General features: G+C 45.9%; 1 protein-coding gene and 10 non-coding genes across 11 annotated transcripts in view; 1 reads left to right on the plus strand and 10 right to left on the minus strand.

The window, feature by feature from the left end:
- The window catches only part of GALNTL6 (polypeptide N-acetylgalactosaminyltransferase like 6), a 1127066-nt gene extending 1117715 nt beyond the window's left edge, over positions 1-9351 (plus strand). Inside the window, exon 12 of the mRNA XM_075258272.1 lies at positions 8501-9351. Coding sequence (XP_075114373.1) covers positions 8501-8668 — 168 coding nt within the window. The 3' untranslated portion in view covers positions 8669-9351. The remainder of the gene's footprint in view (positions 1-8500) is intronic.
- Positions 9352-10785: 1434 nt separating this feature from the next.
- On the minus strand, positions 10786-10857 carry TRNAC-GCA (transfer RNA cysteine (anticodon GCA)). Its single transcript has one exon. It is a non-coding gene; the product is annotated as a tRNA-Cys (tRNA).
- A 300-nt stretch (positions 10858-11157) lies between these two features.
- TRNAC-GCA (transfer RNA cysteine (anticodon GCA)) lies at positions 11158-11229 on the minus strand. Its single transcript has one exon. It is a non-coding gene; the product is annotated as a tRNA-Cys (tRNA).
- A 761-nt stretch (positions 11230-11990) lies between these two features.
- TRNAC-GCA (transfer RNA cysteine (anticodon GCA)) lies at positions 11991-12062 on the minus strand. The gene has a single exon. It is a non-coding gene; the product is annotated as a tRNA-Cys (tRNA).
- A 568-nt stretch (positions 12063-12630) lies between these two features.
- Positions 12631-12702, minus strand: TRNAC-GCA (transfer RNA cysteine (anticodon GCA)). The gene has a single exon. It is a non-coding gene; the product is annotated as a tRNA-Cys (tRNA).
- A 300-nt stretch (positions 12703-13002) lies between these two features.
- On the minus strand, positions 13003-13074 carry TRNAC-GCA (transfer RNA cysteine (anticodon GCA)). The gene has a single exon. It is a non-coding gene; the product is annotated as a tRNA-Cys (tRNA).
- Positions 13075-13835: 761 nt separating this feature from the next.
- On the minus strand, positions 13836-13907 carry TRNAC-GCA (transfer RNA cysteine (anticodon GCA)). Its single transcript has one exon. It is a non-coding gene; the product is annotated as a tRNA-Cys (tRNA).
- A 569-nt stretch (positions 13908-14476) lies between these two features.
- On the minus strand, positions 14477-14548 carry TRNAC-GCA (transfer RNA cysteine (anticodon GCA)). Its single transcript has one exon. It is a non-coding gene; the product is annotated as a tRNA-Cys (tRNA).
- A 300-nt stretch (positions 14549-14848) lies between these two features.
- TRNAC-GCA (transfer RNA cysteine (anticodon GCA)) lies at positions 14849-14920 on the minus strand. Its single transcript has one exon. It is a non-coding gene; the product is annotated as a tRNA-Cys (tRNA).
- Positions 14921-18319: 3399 nt separating this feature from the next.
- On the minus strand, positions 18320-18391 carry TRNAC-GCA (transfer RNA cysteine (anticodon GCA)). Its single transcript has one exon. It is a non-coding gene; the product is annotated as a tRNA-Cys (tRNA).
- A 569-nt stretch (positions 18392-18960) lies between these two features.
- TRNAC-GCA (transfer RNA cysteine (anticodon GCA)) lies at positions 18961-19032 on the minus strand. The gene has a single exon. It is a non-coding gene; the product is annotated as a tRNA-Cys (tRNA).
- Between the last annotated feature and the right edge of the window lie 1559 nt (positions 19033-20591).

Consider the following 20591-nt stretch of genomic DNA (forward strand, 5'->3'; position numbering starts at 1 on the left):
ATGAGATGGCAATATTTTTTGCCCTGCTGCACCTGGGCCTAGGCAGGTTGGCGTATGTGATAATGGCCAAAACCTGGTAGCAGATCTGGAGCTTGCCAGACTCAAACACAGTCCACACATGGCCCATGTTTTCAAATTATTGGTGCAACAGTTTCTAACAACTTACCCTAATTGACAAAAGCTACTGGTTAAAATGCAGTGCTTGTGCTCCCACTTTGGCAACTCTACAGTACCTGGTGCTAGCCTCAATACACTCCAGCAACGCCTACATCTGCCTGAAGCACCGGCTGTTGTGCGAGGTCACCACCTACATACCATATGTTGAGCAGGGTGTGTTAGCAGCAGAGACCTTTGATGGAGTTCCATCTACAAAACCCAAGGGTTCATCAAAGTAAGCTCACTCAGTTTCTGCACCATGAGTTTCCATGGGTGGCAGACTTGTGTGAAATCCTATCCCATCCTTTCCACTGGACAAGAAACATTAGCATGCACTCATCACAATTCCTGATATGACAGCTGCGTTAAGCAGGGTGCAGGGTACAACGCAGACCAGGCCCGAGCACCAGGAACAGGTGTTACAATGGCTAGCGGATAATGCTTCCAGCTGCTTTTCCAGCAGACAGTCAGCCACTACCTGCAGTCAAGTTCATACCCAAGAGTCTCCCCCTCCTTCCTCCCAACAAGCCCAATCTTACCAACAGAGTCATCCCACCTTTGCCCCCTCCCAGGATCTCTTTTTGGGTCCTTTTACTGTCTCTCGCTCTGTCGAATCACTTCCCGAATCCCAGGAGCTACCAGACGACTTTGTGTGTACTGATGCCTAAACACTGGAGCATCCGCCATCACCTGGCAATTTTGTTGTTGTGGACCCACAACCAGCATTTTCCATCCTCAGTGATGATGATGAGACACAGTTGTCATCAGGGCAGGCTGTTGTCATGTGCGGTTTGCAGTAAGAGGAGAGTGAGCAATTGGAAGAGGAGATGGTGGACTATGAGGCCACCGACCCTAAATGGACAGGGGTGATGTATAGCGGGGAAAGCAGTGTAGATGTGGAGGCAAGCTAAGCAGGAAAAAAGGTGGCTACAGGCAGAGGCATGGACTGGGGTGATGTCTAGGGGTGAAAGCAGTGTAGATGTGGATGCAAGCTAAGCAGGAAAAAAGGTGGCTAGTGGCAGAGGCATGTCCAGAGGCAGCAAGGCCAAAGATTTTCCGTGTACTAGCCACTCATACAAAATTCGCCTATGTTGCCAGACTAATTCCTCCAACAGGTTAACAACTGCCATCCGGTCCACACCCACCAGGGGCACACTCTCCAAGGTCTGGGACATGTTAATGGCACCCCCTGGCCAAACTACCACCACTGAGGGGCCTAGTGTCACCAGGAGGGGCAAGTATAGGCGCATGTTGCGGGAGTACCTGGCCGACCTCAGCCCTGTCCTCTCCGATCCCTCTGCGCCCTACATTTAGTGGTTCTCCAACATGGATCTGTGGCTGGAACTTGCACTCTATGCATTGGAGGTCATTTCCTGCCTTGACGCCAGCGTGCTATCGGAAAATGTCTTCAGTGCAGCCGGTGGCATCATCATGGATAAGCACAGCCAGCTGTCAGCTGACAGTGCTGACCGGCTGATGCTGATCAAACTGAACAGCCACTGGATAGACCCATCATTTTCATGTCCAGCAGTGTCAAGCACCCTGACATGAAGTTTCGTGTGTGCTCACCCTCTACAACTCTTCCTCCTCCTCATACTCCTTCACCATCAGCGTTGCACAATTCTGCGACTACTAGGTTCAATTCACACTAATGCCCCCAAACTCTTCTGGTTAGAGGCTCAATCCACCCTGATTCCCCAACTGTGCTGGTTATAAGCTCATTATAAGTCATGCCCAGTATCACACTGGCACACATGGCTGACTTCATGTTAGGTTGCTTTTCAAGAGACAAATGCATAGTTCACATCATGAAGAGCAAACAATAATGGATTTTTGGAGAGTAAAAATCTCAAGCTAAGCAGCAAAAAAGGTGGCAACAGGCAGAGGCATGGACAGGGATGATGTATAGGTTCAAAAGCAGTGTAGATGTGGAGGTGAGCTAAGCAGAAAAAGAGGTGGCTAGAGGCAGAGGCATGTCCAGAGGCAGCAAGGCCAAAGATTTTCCATGTACTAGCCACTCATACAAAACTCGCCCATGTTGCCAGACTTATGCGAGATCTCTCCGTGTCTTTGAGGAGTGCATCAAGAGGGTCAGCTGTGACGATGCATTAGTGATTTTAACAATCCCGCTCCTGTTTGTGATGCAAGAATTCCTCATCACCATCAGGGATAACGCATTGTTCGCTGAGGAGTCGGGCATAGGAGCAGAACCATTCCAGCAAATTTGTGAAGTGTTCCATATTTTTATAAATCTACACCAGACAATGTGAGGCGGCCTCCGTGTCAAATTCCGGTCCAAAATACCCTGTGTGAACTCAGTCAAACAAGGTGCAGATGCACAATTTGAACGTTTTGGGGTGTTTTGCTTGAAAGGGTTAGCACCTGTCCCGATTGAGTCTGTTACTGTAGAAAGAGTTAGTCAAGCGTAAGTGTCACAACTTGGCATAGTAGAGTATAGTTGTTGTGTCATATCATGTGGTATGATATTCTTGCACTATGTTGGTTGATGTACTTTATGCATTTTCATGCTGCTTAAATTGGTGCAGGTCTTCATGTGATCAGTGTTCCAGAACTTTCAGAAACTGGATTGTGTGATGATTCCTAATGAGTTAAGTTACGCCCATGAGTTGCACCACAGCAGAAGTTGTGTGTTTTTCTCCTATAGTGGGTACTGTGATGTCAAGTTGTACCCCAGCTATTCATGGTGGGAAATGAATCCCTTTATTTAAGGACTTTGTAGGGGAGAAAAGACAGCTCAAGTTTAGATGGATAGACGACTTGTGGGATCATAGGGGAACTTGTTGTAGGAAGGCGGCTTGGAGGCTACAACTAACAAGGCCAGATGTTCTGGGAAAGCAGTGTAATCTGATTGCAATGAGGGATGGACACCTAGGATGACATGTTAGCTGGTCCCCTGTAATGGCATCCTGTTTATGTCTGTTTGTTATGGATTAGAGATGAGCGAACACTAAAATGTTCGAGGTTCGAAATTCGATTCGAACAGCCGCTCACTGTTCGTGTGTTCGAATGGGTTTCGAACCCCATTATAGTCTATGGGGAACATAAACTCGTTAAGGGGGAAACCCAAATTCGTGTCTGGAGGGTCACCAAGTCCACTATGACACCCCAGGAAATGATACCAACACCCTGGAATGACACTGGGACAGCAGGGGAAGCATGTCTGGGGGCATAAAAGTCACTTTATTTCATGGAAATCCCTGTCAGTTTGCGATTTTCGCAAGCTAACTTTTCCCCATAGAAATGCATTGGCCAGTGCTGATTGGCCAGAGTACGGAACTCGACCAATCAGCGCTGGCTCTGCTGGAGGAGGCGGAGTCTAAGATCGCTCCACACCAGTCTCCATTCAGGTCCGACCTTAGACTCCGCCTCCTCCGGCAGAGCCAGCGCTGATTGGCCAAAGGCTGGCCAATGCATTCCTATACGAATGCAGAGACTTAGCAGTGCTGAGCCATTTCTGCTCAACTACACATCTGATGCACACTCGGCACTGCTACATCAGATGTAGCAATCTGATGTAGCAGAGCCGAGGGTGCACTAGAACCCCTGTGCAAACTCAGTTCACGCTAATAGAATGCATTGGCCAGCGCTGATTGGCCAATGCATTCTATTAGCCCGATGAAGTAGAGCTGAATGTGTGTGCTAAGCACACACATTCAGCACTGCTTCATCACGCCAATACAATGCATTAGCCAGTGCTGATTGGCCAGAGTACGGAATTCGGCCAATCAGCGCTGGCCAATGCATTCTATTAGCCCGATGAAGTAGAGCTGAATGTGTGTGCTAAGCACACACATTCAGCACTGCTTCATCACGCCAATACAATGCATTAGCCAGTGCTGATTGGCCAGAGTACGGAATTCGGCCAATCAGCGCTGGCCAATGCATTCTATTAGCCCGATGAAGTAGAGCTGAATGTGTGTGCTAAGCACACACATTCAGCACTGCTTCATCACGCCAATACAATGCATTAGCCAGTGCTGATTGGCCAGAGTACGGAATTCGGCCAATCAGCGCTGGCTCTGCTGGAGGAGGCGGAGTCTAAGGTCGGACCTGAATGGAGACTGGTGTGGAGCGATCTTAGACTCCGCCTCCTCCAGCAGAGCCAGCGCTGATTGGCCGAATTCCGTACTCTGGCCAATCAGCACTGGCTAATGCATTGTATTGGCGTGATGAAGCAGTGCTGAATGTGTGTGCTTAGCACACACATTCAGCTCTACTTCATCGGGCTAATAGAATGCATTGGCCAGCGCTGATTGGCCGAATTCCGTACTCTGGCCAATCAGCACTGGCTAATGCATTGTATTGGCGTGATGAAGCAGTGCTGAATGTGTGTGCTTAGCACACACATTCAGCTCTACTTCATCGGGCTAATAGAATGCATTGGCCAATCAGCGCTGGCCAATGCATTCTATTAGCGTGAACTGAGTTTGCACAGGGGTTCTAGTGCACCCTCGGCTCTGCTACATCAGATTGCTACATCTGATGTAGCAGTGCCGAGTGTGCATCAGATGTGTAGTTGAGCAAAACTGACTCAGCACTGCTAAGTCTCTGCATTCGCATAGGAATGCATTGGCCAGCCTTCGGCCAATCAGCGCTGGCTCTGCCGGAGGAGGCGGAGTCTAAGGTCGGACCTGAATGGAGACTGGTGTGGAGCGATCTTAGACTCCGCCTCCTCCAGCAGAGCCAGCGCTGATTGGCCGAATTCCGTACTCTGGCCAATCAGCACTGGCTAATGCATTGTATTGGCGTGATGAAGCAGTGCTGAATGTGTATGCTTAGCACACACATTCAGCTGTACTTCATCGGGCTAATAGAATGCATTGGCCAATCAGCGCTGGCCAATGCATTCTATTAGCGTGAACTGAGTTTGCACAGGGGTTCTAGTGCACCCTCGGCTCTGCTACATCAGATTGCTACATCTGATGTAGCAGTGCCGAGTGTGCATCAGATGTGTAGTTGAGCAGAAATGGCTCAGCACTGCTAAGTCTCTGCATTCGTATAGGAATGCATTGGCCAGCCTTCGGCCAATCAGCGCTGGCTCTGCCGGAGGAGGCGGAGTCTAAGGTCGGACCTGAATGGAGACTGGTGTGGAGCGATCTTAGACTCCGCCTCCTCCAGCAGAGCCAGCGCTGATTGGCCGAATTCCGTACTCTGGCCAATCAGCACTGGCTAATGCATTGTATTGGCGTGATGAAGCAGTGCTGAATGTGTGTGCTTAGCACACACATTCAGCTCTACTTCATCGGGCTAATAGAATGCATTGGGCAATCAGCGCTGGCCAATGCATTCTATTAGCTTGATGAAGCAGAGTGTGCACAAGGGTTCAAGCGCACCCTCGGCTCTGATGTAGCAGAGCCGAGGGTGCGCTTGAACCCTTGTGCACACTCTGCTTCATCAAGCTAATAGAATGCATTGGCCAGCACTGATTGGCCAGAGTACGGAATTCGGCCAATCAGCGCTGGCCAATGCATCCCTATGGGAAAAAGTTTATCTCACAAAAATCACAATTACACACCCGATAGAGCCCCAAAAAGTTATTTTTAATAACATTCCCCCCTAAATAAAGGTTATCCCTAGCTATCCCTGCCTGTATAGCTATCCCTGTCTCATAGTCACAAAGTTCACATTCTCATATGACCCGGATTTGAAATCCACTATTCGTCTAAAATGGAGGTCACCTGATTTCGGCAGCCAATGACTTTTTCCAATTTTTTTCAATGCCCCCGGTGTCGTAGTTCCTGTCCCACCTCCCCTGCGCTGTTATTGGTGCAAAAAAGGCGCCAGGGAAGGTGGGAGGGGAATCGAATTTTGGCGCACTTTACCACGCGGTGTTCGATTCGATTCGAACATGGCGAACACCCTGATATCCGATCGAACATGTGTTCGATAGAACACTGTTCGCTCATCTCTATTATGGATCAATTCAAGACTTAAGTCTACGAAGGATCTGTGTAAAACAGGTGCCTCGTGGATGCAAAATGATTGTGAAAAACTCTCTCAATTCATCCATTTTTAACTGATGATTTTTACAGTAGTCATGTGAATATGGCCTCAGGGGGTTGAAAAATAAAATAAAAACAACCAACTTTACCATTGAATTATTTATTAGCCTTGTGGCACACATATTATTCATTAATATGTAGGATATATTGATCCTCAATAATAAAGTAGGTAAACAAAGAAACAGAGACAGCACCGAGCTGCACATAGTGAGGTACCGTAAGTTCACGGAAATGTACGTAATAAGAGAGCTTCTCACCTTTAATGGTTGTATATCACAACCAATTAATAAACTTGTAAACCACTTATGGAGGGGGGGCTTTACCCCAGTTCTTGAGGCTGAGGGATCCGTACCACTCTTGGTGTCAGCAAAATTAGATAAGGACCGAAGTACAAATAAGAATCACCGCGCTCGACCAATTATTCGGACAATGCTTTAATTCAAAAAAATGGAGCACAACGCGTTTCGGGCTTATGCCCTTTTTCAAGTGCAACAACATTCAAGCACATCTCATATTGTTTGCAAAGGTCGTCTTCAAACAAGCATCTTATGCATCCTTGCTACTACCCAGGGACTCCTTTGGCTAACAGTTTTTCCGAGCATCCTTGCTCGACTTTTGCAAACAATATGAGATGTGCTTGAATGTTGTTGCACTTGAAAAAGGGCATAAGCCCGAAACGCGTTGTGCTCCATTTTTTTGAGTTAAAGCATTGTCCGAATAATTGGTCGAGCGTGGTGATTCTTATTTGTACTTCGGTCCTTATTCAATAATAAAGTAGACTGGGCTGATCACCTGGAGGCGCTGCACAGAAAGGGCCACAGCAGACTCTACCTGCTCAGGAGGCTGAGGGCCTTCGGAGTCCAGGGGACACTTCTTAGGGCCTTTTTCAACTCTGTGGTTGCGTCAGCCATTTTTTTCGGTGTGGCCTGCTGGGGGAGCAGTATATCAACCAGGGACAGAAATAGACTTGACAGGCTGATCAGAAGGGCCAGCTCTGTCCTGGGGAGCCCCTTGGATCCAGTACAGGTGGTGGGTGACAGAAGGATACTGTCTGTGGTGACCTATATGTGGGAGAACAAATCCCACCCCATGTATGGGACCCTGATGGGACTTGGCAGCACTGTAAGTGACCATCTGCTTCACCCCAAGTGTGAGAAGGAGCGCTATCGCAGGTCCTTCCTTCCAACCGCGAACAGGCTGTATAATCTACATCAAACCAAGTGAAGATCACTCCACACAGAGAACTAATGATTAAGACTATGAAGTCTTCCTCTTTCTCTTCTGTTCCTTAGCTGCTATGGACTCCTAGTATATATTCTCTTCTCAGCATATGTGAGTCTACGTCTGTATTATATTACCGTGTATTATCCTGTATCTGTAAGTACTATGCTGCTGTAACATGCTGAAATTTCCCCAATGTGGGACTATTAAAGGATTATCTTATCTTATCTTAGTCTCAACACACACATATCTGAACCTGTCCAATCAAGAGCAGTGGTAATAAGATAAGATAAGATAAGATAATCCTTTAATAGTCCCACCATGGGGAAATTACAGCAGCATAGTAATACAGATACAGAATAATAAACAGTAGTATATTACAGAAGTAGACACACATAAGCTGAGAAAAGAAAAAAATACTAGGAATCCATAGCAGCTAAGGAAGAAAAAGAAAGAAGACAACTTCAGAGTAATTTAGTTCTCTGTGCGGAGTGGTCTCACTTGGTCTGATGTAGATTATTTAACCTGACCGCGGATGGGAGGAAGGACCACCGATAGCGCTCCTTCTCACACTTGCCGTCAAGTGCTGTCAAGGTCTCATACATGGGGTGGGACTTATTCTCCTGTATGGAGCTCACCATGGACCACAGAGCTCACCACGTAGTTAAAAATGGATGAATTGAGAGAGTTTTTCACAATCATTTTGCATCCACAAGGCACCTGTTTTACACAGGGGTCTCCCTAGGACAGAGCTGAAGGACACATCAGAAGAGTAATGTTGTGTACAGACTCATACCTAAGGCCTGGTTCACATCTATGTTTGATATTCTGTTTGGGAAGTCTGCTTGGGGACCCCCCAAACAGAATACTGAATGCTTTAAAAAGCAGTGAGCAATGAAACCACATGGACCCCATAGACTATAATGAAAGTGGTTTCCACATGATGTCTGCACGAATCATACAGAGAGAAAAGTGCTGCGTTTTTTTACCGAACGCAGATGTGAGTGGGGCCTGAGTTAAGAAAAAATATATCTGCTTGCTTCAGTTTTGCTTGAGTAATATGCAAACTAACGGGTTTTATTTTTCTTGTCTCTCCTTAGGATAAAACATTGTTTCATCCAGTAAGCAACAGCTGTGTCGATTGTAATCCGGCCGAAAAAAAACTGTTCATGAACAGATGTGACCCTCTGTCGGAGACACAGCAGTGGATTTTTGAACACATTAACATGACAATACTACAGAAATTCAACATTTATAATAACTCTTAGAGATCAATAAAACTGTCTGAAGCCACATACAGTGGACTATGATTGGGCTACAAGAGTCAACGATTTTGATTTCTGAGATGCCATCTCCTCTTTCTGAGGATATTATAAAATATGCCACGCATAGGCAAGCACTCCGACATGTCATCATATCCAAAGAACTTGGATGAAATTGAGAACTGATGCAGCTGCTGAGGACTTAAATAAACCTTCCTTGCTGGTTCAAGGGCAGAGATAACCTTTGGAATAATAATCTATGCTACCACAGTGAAATGCATTTTTAATCTTACTCAGGACTCTTCCTGCTGTAGTGTATAGTTGTAAATGGCAATTAGGGGTAACGATCTTCCGTTCTCTGTTCTTTAATTTTTCTATTTATTTATTTTTTCTTTGGGGATGGGTAGTCAGGAATGGACTGCATGATAACACATGAGTCTTTTAAAGCACCACGTTTCATAGGCTGTGAACTTTAGTGAGGCCAATGGCTGATATTCAAGATTTCCTTTTCTTTAACTATTGAAGTTAACAGGTTTAACTCTCTTATATCTGCAAATGCTTTTTAGAAAGCACCCTTTACCTCTCCCACCTGGTAATGGTACCAGAGACTATACACACGGAAGAAGGAATTCAAGGTGTAGCATGAAAAGGACTATATGAGGATGGATTATATTATTTCTCTTTGAAATCTGAAAAAAAAAATATTTTTTTTTCTTTTTCCCCCTTTTTTTTATTGAAATACAAATAGAATAAAATAATATTGTACATGTGATTGTGTTGTTATTGTGGTGGATAAGTGAGTAAACAAAGCAAATATATTAGGCAAAGCATTTTGTATAATAGTATCAAAGAAATAGTATTTACTATGAAAGCCTTGTAAATGATGGTACCCTTAGGCTGCATGCACACGGAGTTATACCAGGCTTGTAAAAATACTCATTCACTGCCGTACGCGCGAGCGCTGCGGACGGCTCCCGAACACTTCCCATACACTTCAATGGGAGAGCTCGTAACACCGGCGTTAACTCAAACTTCTAAAGAAGTGGTATAAATATTGTAGTAGCGACTGCTATGGGGCCTGTGACTGAAGGAGGCCCGAAGGTCTACTGCTGCACTTTATTTATTTACTATAAACTAACATAACTGTAAAATGGAAAACAGATTTATTGTTAATAAATTGGAGAGATTAAAGGGAGTAAATTTGTTAAAATCCTAATCAAAGAATAGATCAATGATACTCATGCACTTTCCACTTATGTCTCTGCTATGCAGCTTTGCAGAAAAAACTTTCAAGGACATGTATTATGTTATTCATATGCAAATAATGAGGAAGTGCTATACCAAAAAATTCATTGCTGAAGCCAAAGCCCAGTCAAGCCAAGAGCCGCCCCAATGCACTTTTCCCCTCGCTTTCATATGAATAAAACTGCCACTTACTTGAAAATGGGGCTCCAAAGCTGAAGAACAGAGGCATAGTTGGAAACTGAAGAAGCCCCACAGCAAGGTACTTTCATTATATTTATAGCAAATTTGCTGCTGAGAAACGCCCTTTATGTGTCAGCAAGAAGGCAGACTGGCTAGAAAGCTCTGCTGGTGTACTTGGGGGGTATAGCTCAGTGGTAGAGCATGGTTTAATGACTGCGTATAGATGTATAGATGGTCGATCCGAAGAGCTCACTTGCGTATTATGTAAAAATGAATTAACGCGACTGCAACAGTGGAAACAAAATTGCAAAATATAAAATTCTAATAAAGTTAAAGGGAGTCTGTCAGCAGCAAATTTGTTATGAGCGGATTGGGGGTACAACTCAGAGGATTAGCATTTGACTGCAGATCAGGAGGTTAACACTTCAAACTTGAAAGCCCGCTTGTGTGAAATTTCCTTCATGGTTTTAAAATCCTTTGGGTAGACAGTATAGGTATTGTAAATAGAAAAATGTTTACTTTCATGATGAATCTTCTGCTAATAGGCTCAATTTAACCTCTCTAGCACTTTATAAACAGGATACCTGTTCTCACTGCTGCAGTCGTGCTAATTCATTTTTACATAACACCTTTGTCTATTCGCAATCCTTAAACTACCCACACAAAGGTTTATCAAACCGACAAGAGAAACTAGCACAAGGGGGCACTCGGATTTGAACCGAGGACCTCTTGATCTGCAGTCTAATGCTCTACCGCTGAGCTATACCCCAAATCCACAACAAATTGCATGTGAATGAAATGATACAATGACTTGAACCTTGGCCTGCACAGCTGCATAGCAGAGGCATATTTGGAAAGTGCACAAGAATTACTACACTATACTGGGATTAGGTTAATAACAAACTTTCTGCTGTCAGACTCCCTTTAACTTCTCTAGAATTTTACACATGACAAATGTGTTCCCACTGTTGCAGTCGAGTTAATTCATTTTTACATAATAGCATCATCTATTCGTAGTCGTTAAACCATCGACACAACGGTTTTTAAAAGCTTCAAGTGAAGCTCGAACAAGGGGGCACTCGGATTTGAACCAAGGACCTCTTGATCTGCAGTCAAATGCTCTCCCACTGAGCTATACCCCCAACCTTAGGACACTGAGATCGCGAGAAATGTGTAGCCCAAAATACTACCATTAAACGATAGTACTTGACCCAAAGAAAAAGCCCTCGTCTATTTACATGGATGGGGAAATGGAAGTGCTATAAATTTTGGTATGTGATGAAAGAGAAAAATTCAAGAAATGTCTCCCAGCGAGTATTTGAAAAGGCGCGAGTACAACAGATCTCAGGGCCAGTCGAAATTGGGTATACAGAGGGAAAGAGGGAGGGACGAAGGGCAGCACGTTACGGTGGGAGATGTACCTCTTTGGAGCAACCGGAATGCCCTGGTCGATCCGAAGTGCTCACTTGCATATTGTCAAAAGCGGAGATATCTGGGCAACGGAGACACCCTGGGCTAGGGAGACACCCTAACCCTTCTATCTGCCGGACTAAGCTGATCTGCTGGCTTTCATGACAGACTCCATTTCATGTGTCTTCAACTTTACTGCATTATTACAAGCACTTGAAATGTCCCGAAGAGACTTATATTGACAAATCTCTTTTTCACTTTTCTAATCTTCAAATGAACTTCATAGATGAAAAAATTCTCCTTTATTGACATGATAGAATCATGATTTCCAAAATATTTGCCATGGGCTCCTAACGGTTAATTCTAAAAAATCGCCAAAGGATGGCAAGTGCGACCATGCCTAGAGAAGTATCATGTCATTTAGCATTTTCATGATATCATTAGCAGGTTAAAACCAAAAGACATTTTTAAATCTTCAACCCAAACTTGCAGAAGGAGGCACTCGGATTTGAACCGAGGACCTCTTGATCTGCAGTCAAATGCTCTACCACTGAGCTATACCCCCCAAGTACACCAGCAGAGCTTTATAGCCAGTCTGCCTGCTTGCTGACACATAAAGGGCGTTTCTCAGCAGCAAATTTGCTATAAATATAATGAAAGTACCTTGCTGTGGGGCTTCTTCAGTTTCCAAATATGCCTCTGTTCTTCAGCTTTGGAGCCCCATTTTCAAGTAAGTGGCAGTTTTATTCATATGAAAGCGAGGGGAAAAGTGCATTGGGGCGGGTCTTGGCTTGACTGGGCTTTGGTCTCAGCATTAGATTCCCAGGCAAAGCACTTTCGTCTCATTTTTATCTGCAGAAAATCATACATGTCCTTGAAAACTGGTCTGCGAAGCTGCATAGCAGAGACATAAGTGGAAAGTGCACGAGCACCACTACACTATACTGTAAGTAGGTTTATGATAAATCTTCTGCTAATAGGATCAATTTAACCTCTCTAGCACTTTATAAACAGGATACCTGTTCTCACTGCTGCAGTCGTGCTAATTCATTTTTACATAACACCTTTGTCTATTCGCAATCCTTAAACTACCCAAACAAAGGTTTATCAAACCGTCAAGAGAAATTAGCACAAGGGGGCACTCGGATTTGAACCGAGAACCTCTTGATCTGCAGTCAAATGCTCTACCGCTGAGCTATACCCCCAATCCACAACAAATTGCATGTGAATGAAATGATACAATGACTTGAACCTTGGCCTGCACAGCTGCATAGCAGAGGCATATTTGGAAAGTGCACAAGAATTACTACACTATACTGGGATTAGGTTAATAACAAACTTTCTGCTGTCAGACTCCCTTTAACTTCTCTAGAATTTTACATATGACAAATGTGTTCCCACTGTTGCAGTCAAGTTAATTCATTTTTACATAATAGCATCATCTATTCGTAGTCGTTAAACCATCGACACAACGGTTTTTAAAAGCTTCAAGTGAAGCTCGAACAAGGGGGCACTCGGATTTGAACCAAGGACCTCTTGAACTGCAGTCAAATGCTCTCCCACTGAGCTATACCCCCAACCTTAGGACACTGAGATCGCGAGAAATGTGTACCCCAAAATACTACCATTAAACGATAGTACTTGACCCAAAGAAAAAGCCCTCGTCTATTTACATGGATGGGGAAATGGAAGTGCTATAAATTTTGGTATGTGATGAAAGAGAAAAATTCAAGAAATGTCTCCCAGCGAGAATTTGAAAAGGGGCGAGTACAACAGAACTCAGGGCCAGTCGAAATTGGGTATACAGAGGGAAAGAGGGAGGGACGAAGGGCAGCACGTTACGGTGGGAGATGTACCTCTTTGGAGCAACCGGAATGCCCTGGTCGATCCGAAGAGCTCACTTGCATATTGTCAAAAGCGGAGATATCTGGGCAACGGAGACACCCTGGGCTAGGGAGACACCCTAACCCTTCTATCTGCCGGACTAAGCTGATCTGCTGGCTTTCATGACAGACTCCATTTCATGTGTCTTCAACTTTACTGCATTATTACAAGCACTTGAAATGTCCCGAAGAGACTTATATTGACAAATCTCTTTTTCACTTTTCTAATCTTCAAATGAACTTCATAGATGAAAAAATTCTCCTTTATTGACATGATAGAATCATGATTTCCAAAATATTTGCCATGGGCTCCTAACGGTTAATTCTAAAAAATCGCCAAAGGATGGCAAGTGCGACCATGCCTAGAGAAGTATCATGTCATTTAGCATTTTCATGATATCATTAGCAGGTTAAAACCAAAAGACATTTTTAAATCTTCAACCCAAACTTGCACAAGGGGGCACTTGGATTTGAACCGAGGACCTCTTGATCTGCAGTCAAATGCTCTACCACTGAGCTATACCCCCCAAGTACACCAGCAGAGCTTTCTAGCCAGTCTGCCTGCTTGCTGACACATAAAGGGCGTTTCTCAGCAGCAAATTTGCTATAAATATAATGAAAGTACCTTGCTGTGGGGCTTCTTCAGTTTCCAAATATGCCTCTGTTCTTCAGCTTTGGAGCCCCATTTTCAAGTAAGTGGCAGTTTTATTCATATGAAAGCGAGGGGAAAAGTGCATTGGGTTCGGCTCTTGGCTTGACTGGGCTTTGGTCTCAGCATTAGATTCCCAGGCAAAGCACTTTCGTCTCATTTTTATCTGCAGAAAATCATACATGTCCTTGAAAACTGGTCTGCGAAGCTGCATAGCAGAGACATAAGTGGAAAGTGCACGAGCACCACTACACTATACTGTAAGTAGGTTTATGATAAATCTTCTGCTAATAGGCTCAATTTAACCTCTCTAGCACTTTATAAACAGGATACCTGTTCTCACTGCTGCAGTCGTGCTAATTCATTTTTACATAACACCTTTGTCTATTCGCAATCCTTAAACTACCCACACAAAGGTTTATCAAGCCGACAAGAGAAACTAGCACAAGGGGGCACTCGGATTTGAACCGAGGACCTCTTGATCTGCAGTCAAATGCTCTACCGCTGAGCTATACCCCCAATCCACAACAAATTGCATGTGAATGAAATGATACAATGACTTGAACCTTGGCCTGCACAGCTGCATAGCAGAGGCATATTTGGAAAGTGCACAAGAATTACTACACTATACTGGGATTAGGTTAATAACAAACTTTCTGCTGTCAGACTCCCTTTAACTTCTCTAGAATTTTACATATGACAAATGTGTTCCCACTGTTGCAGTCGAGTTAATTCATTTTTACATAATAGCATCATCTATTCGTAGTCGTTAAACCATCGACACAACGGTTTTTAAAAGCTTCAAGTGAAGCTCGAACAAGGGGGTACTCGGATTTGAACCAAGGATCTCTTGATCTGCAGTCAAATGCTCTCCCACTGAGCTATACCCCCAATCTTAGGACACTGAGATCGCGAGAAATGTGTAGCCCAAAATACTACCATTAAACGATAGTACTTGACCCAAAGAAAAAGCCCTCGTCTATTTACATGGATGGGGAAATGGAAGTGCTATAAATTTTGGTATGTGATGAAAGAGAAAAATTCAAGAAATGTCTCCCAGCGAGAATTTGAAAAGGGGCGAGTACAACAGAACTCAGGGCCAGTCGAAATTGGGTATACAGAGGGAAAGAGGGAGGGACGAAGGGCAGCACGTTACGGTGGGAGATGTACCTCTTTGGAGCAACCGGAATGCCCTGGTCGATCCGAAGAGCTCACTTGCATTTTGTCAAAAGCGGAGATATCTGGGCAACGGAGACACCCTGGGCTAGGGAGACACCCTAACCCTTCTATCTGCCGGACTAAGCTGATCTGCTGGCTTTCATGACAGACTCCATTTCATGTGTCTTCAACTTTACTGCATTATTACAAGCACTTGAAATGTCCCGAAGAGACTTATATTGACAAATCTCTTTTTCACTTTTCTAATCTTCAAATGAACTTCATAGATGAAAAAATTCTCCTTTATTGACATGATAGAATCATGATTTCCAAAATATTTGCCATGGGCTCTAAACTAGAGATGAGCGAACACTAAAATGTTCGAGGTTCGAAATTCGATTCGAACAGCCGCTCACTGTTCGAGTGTTCGAATGGGTTTCGAACCCCATTATAGTCTATGGGGAACATAAACTCGTTAAGGGGGAAACCCAAATTCGTGTCTGGAGGGTCACCAAGTCCACTATGACACCCCAGGAAATGATACCAACACCCTGGAATGACACTGGGACAGCAGGGGAAGCATGTCTGGGGGCATAAAAGTCACTTTATTTCATGGAAATCCCTGTCAGTTTGCGATTTTCGCAAGCTAACTTTTCCCCATAGAAATGCATTGGCCAGTGCTGATTGGCCAGAGTACGGAACTCGACCAATCAGCGCTGGCTCTGCTGGAGGAGGCGGAGTCTAAGATCGCTCCACACCAGTCTGCATTCAGGTCCGACCTTAGACTCCGCCTCCTCCGGCAGAGCCAGCGCTGATTGGCCGAAGGCTGGCCAATGCATTCCTATGCGAATGCAGAGACTTAGCAGTGCTGAGTCAGTTTTGCTCAACTACACATCTGATGCACACTCGGCACTGCTACATCAGATGTAGCAATCTGATGTAGCAGAGCCGAGGGTGCACTAGAACCCCTGTGCAAACTCAGTTCACGCTAATAGAATGCATTGGCCAGCGCTGATTGGCCAATGCATTCTATTAGCCCGATGAAGTAGAGCTGAATGTGTGTGCTAAGCACACTCATTCAGCACTGCTTCATCACGCCAATACAATGCATTAGCCAGTGCTGATTGGCCAGAGTACGGAATTCGGCCAATCAGCGCTGGCCAATGCATTCTATTAGCCCGATGAAGCAGTGCTGAATGTGTGTGCTAAGCACACACATTCAGCACTGCTTCATCACGCCAATACAATGCATTAGCCAGTGCTGATTGGCCAGAGTACGGAATTCGGCCAATCAGCGCTGGCTCTGCTGGAGGAGGCGGAGTCTAAGATCGCTCCACACCAGTCTCCATTCAGGTCCGACCTTAGACTCCGCCTCCTCCAGCAGAGCCAGCGCTGATTGGCCGAATTCCGTACTCTGGCCAATCAGCACTGGCTAATGCATTGTATTGGCGTGATGAAGCAGTGCTGAATGTGTGTGCTTAGCACACACATTCAGCTCTACTTCATCGGGCTAATAGAATGCATTGGCCAGCGCTGATTGGCCAGAGTACGGAATTCGGCCAATCAGCGCTGGCTCTGCTGGAGGAGGCGGAGTCTAAGATCGCTCCACACCAGTCTCCATTCAGGTCCGACCTTAGACTCCGCCTCCTCCAGCAGAGCCAGCGCTGATTGGCCGAATTCCGTACTCTGGCCAATCAGCACTGGCTAATGCATTGTATTGGCGTGATGAAGCAGTGCTGAATGAGTGTGCTTAGCACACACATTCAGCTCTACTTCATCGGGCTAATAGAATGCATTGGCCAATCAGCGCTGGCCAATGCATTCTATTAGCGTGAACTGAGTTTGCACAGGGGTTCTAGTGCACCCTCGGCTCTGCTACATCAGATTGCTACATCTGATGTAGCAGTGCCGAGTGTGCATCAGATGTGTAGTTGAGCAAAACTGACTCAGCACTGCTAAGTCTCTGCATTCGCATAGGAATGCATTGGCCAGCCTTCGGCCAATCAGCGCTGGCTCTGCCGGAGGAGGCGGAGTCTAAGGTCGGACCTGAATGGAGACTGGTGTGGAGCGATCTTAGACTCCGCCTCCTCCAGCAGAGCCAGCGCTGATTGGTCGAGTTCCGTACTCTGGCCAATCAGCGCTGGCCAATGCATTCTATTAGCCCGATGAAGTAGAGCTGAATGTGTGTGCTTAGCACACACATTCAGCTCTACTTCATCAGGCTAATAGAATACATTGGCCAATCAGCGCTGGCCAATGCATTCTATTAGCTTGATGAAGCAGAGTGTGCACAAGGGTTCAAGCGCACCCTCGGCTCTGATGTAGCAGAGCTGAGGGTGCACAAGGGTTCAAGTGCACCCTCGGCTCTCCTACATCAGAGCCGAGGGTGCGCTTGAACCCTTGTGCAGCCTCGGCTCTGCTACATCAGAGCCGAGGGTGCGCTTGAACCCTTGTGCACACTCTGCTTCATCAAGCTAATAGAATGCATTGGCCAGCACTGATTGGCCAGAGTACGGAATTCGGCCAATCAGCGCTGGCCAATGCATCCCTATGGGAAAAAGTTTATCTCACAAAAATCACAATTACACACCCGATAGAGCCCCAAAAAGTTATTTTTAATAACATTCCCCCCTAAATAAAGGTTATCCCTAGCTATCCCTGCCTGTACAGCTATCCCTGTCTCATAGTCACAAAGTTCACATTCTCATATGACCCGGATTTGAAATCCACTATTCGTCTAAAATGGAGGTCACCTGATTTCGGCAGCCAATGACTTTTTCCAATTTTTTTCAATGCCCCCGGTGTCGTAGTTCCTGTCCCACCTCCCCTGCGCTGTTATTGGTGCAAAAAAGGCGCCAGGGAAGGTGGGAGGGGAATCGAATTTTGGCGCACTTTACCACGCGGTGTTCGATTCGATTCGAACATGGCGAACACCCTGATATCCGATCGAACATGTGTTCGATAGAACACTGTTCGCTCATCTCTACTCCTAACGGTTAATTCTAAAAAATCGCCAAAGGATGGCAAGTGCGACCATGCCTAGAGAAGTATCATGTCATTTAGCATTTTCATGATATCATTAGCAGGTTAAAACCAAAAGACATTTTTAAATCTTCAACCCAAACTTGCACAAGGGGGCACTCGGATTTGAACCGAGGACCTCTTGATCTGCAGTCAAATGCTCTACCACTGAGCTATACCCCCCCAAGTAAACCAGCAGAGCTTTCTAGCCAGTCTGCCTGCTTGCTGACACATAAAGGGCGTTTCTCAGCAGCAAATTTGCTATAAATATAATGAAAGTACCTTGCTGTGGGGCTTCTTCAGTTTCCAAATATGCCTCTGTTCTTCAGCTTTGGAGCCCCATTTTCAAGTAAGTGGCAGTTTTATTCATATGAAAGCGAGGGGAAAAGTGCATTGGGGGCGGCTCTTGGCTTGACTGGGCTTTGGTCTCAGCATTAGATTCCCAGGCAAAGCACTTTCGTCTCATTTTTATCTGCAGAAAATCATACATGTCCTTGAAAACTGGTCTGCGAAGCTGCATAGCAGAGACATAAGTGGAAAGTGCACGAGCACCACTACATTATACTGTAAGTAGGTTTATGATAAATCTTCTGCTAATAGGCTCAATTTAGCCTCTCTAGCACTTTATAAACAGGATATCTGTTCTCACTGCTGCAGTCGTGCTAATTCATTTTTACATAACACCTTTGTCTATTCGCAATCCTTAAACTACCCACACAAAGGTTTATCAAACCGTCAAGAGAAACTAGCACAAGGGGCCCTCGGATTTGAACCGAGGACCTCATGATCTGCAGTCAAATGCTCTACCGCTGAGCTATACCCCCAATCCACAACAAATTGCATGTGAATGAAATGATACAATGACTTGAACCTTGGCCTGCACAGCTGCATAGCAGAGGCATATTTGGAAAGTGCACAAGAATTACTACACTATACTGGGATTAGGTTAATAACAAACTTTCCCCCTACGCCCAAACAGCAGCACAAGATGGGGTATTCCTGCCCCTGTGTACTGTTAGGACAGGTGGAACTTTTAATAAACTAACAAGTTGCCCTCCCATAAAAGGTCCAGGAGACCTCCCCCTCCCTGTGTTTTTTTCTGTCCTGTTACCAGGACAGGTGGAGGGAGAAGGTTTCCTCCTCTCCCACATATATTTTCTTGGGAATCTTTTTCTTTTAGCCCTCCCCCCCCCCTTTTCTGGTCTTACCTGGGGGTGTGGGGCTTCTTTCCTGACCTCTGGCGGCGCCCCCCCCCCCCTCACTCCCCAGCCTGGGTGTACATGCTCCTGCGTCCGGGTGGGGGAGAGTGAGTGCGAGGTGGCAGCTTTCGGTTGTCTTCGGCGCTGCTGCGTCGCGCGCTCCCGGCTCTCCCCCGCCGCCTGGGGGGGAGATGCTCCGGCGGCCGGGGGAGGAACTTGTGCCGCAGGTCTTTGTTTCCGCCGCGGGCACTGCTAGGGTGCTCCGCGGACTTCCGCTCTCCCCGCGCATGCGCGGGAATCCTTTTCGCGCATGCGCGGTCTGGCGTCCCCACGCGGCCAGGTATTGGGAGCGCTTTTCAGCGTTTTGGGGAAATTTTAAGGGGGCAGTGTCCCCCCTCTTCTCCAGCCTTCTTAGCCAGGTTAGGCTAAAGGAAATGTGTGCCCCTCAGCCTTGGGTCAGGCAGAGGAGGTGGAAGGGGCGGAGCTAGCATGTCTCCGCCCCCACTTTCGCCCTATTTAGTCCTGGTCTGCCCAGAGTAGGTTGCCTGTCTGCTTAGCTTGCAGGTTCCTACTGTTCCCTGGGCAACCAGAAAGTAGAAAATTCCTAGACACTTCAAGTGCTCTGAATCCTGTTTAAAGGTGATGTATGCCCCCTGGTGGGCGCTGAGGGTAGAAGCTGTAAGGTAAGGAAAATAATGAGTAACATGTTTTTCCTTAGATGTCATCCTCCTCCTCTGTGGCTGATAACCCTAAAAGAAAGGCTTCCAGCAAACGTCGCCACCTAGCCTGTGTTAAGTGCGAGGTGCCCTTACCTGATGGCTACGCCTATCAATGTTGTCGCGGGTGTCGAGGTCCCCCCTCAGAAGACACTTCGGTCCGTGACGTAGTCGGTTGGGTGAGAGAATTTGTCGAGGAGTCGATGAGAGAGATGAAGGTCTCGATCTCTCAGTTATCTAAGAGACCGCGTTTGGATTCGCCTCCTTCTCTTCCACCGATGGAGGGTCTCCAAATCTTGGACGAGGTTTCCTCAGAGGAGGACAACCTGGACCCAACTAAGCCGGTCTTCTCGGTGGATAAGATGCCCAAGCTACTAAAAGTGGTTCGGGCTAAAGAGATAGGGGAGGCTACTGAGGAGACTCCGTCTACCTCTCTCAGAGCCTTCAGAGCTGATCCAGACCTGGTCA

Source organism: Leptodactylus fuscus, chromosome 1 (genome assembly GCF_031893055.1).
Source record: "Leptodactylus fuscus isolate aLepFus1 chromosome 1, aLepFus1.hap2, whole genome shotgun sequence".
In the NCBI taxonomy this organism is placed as follows: Eukaryota; Metazoa; Chordata; class Amphibia; order Anura; family Leptodactylidae; genus Leptodactylus; species Leptodactylus fuscus.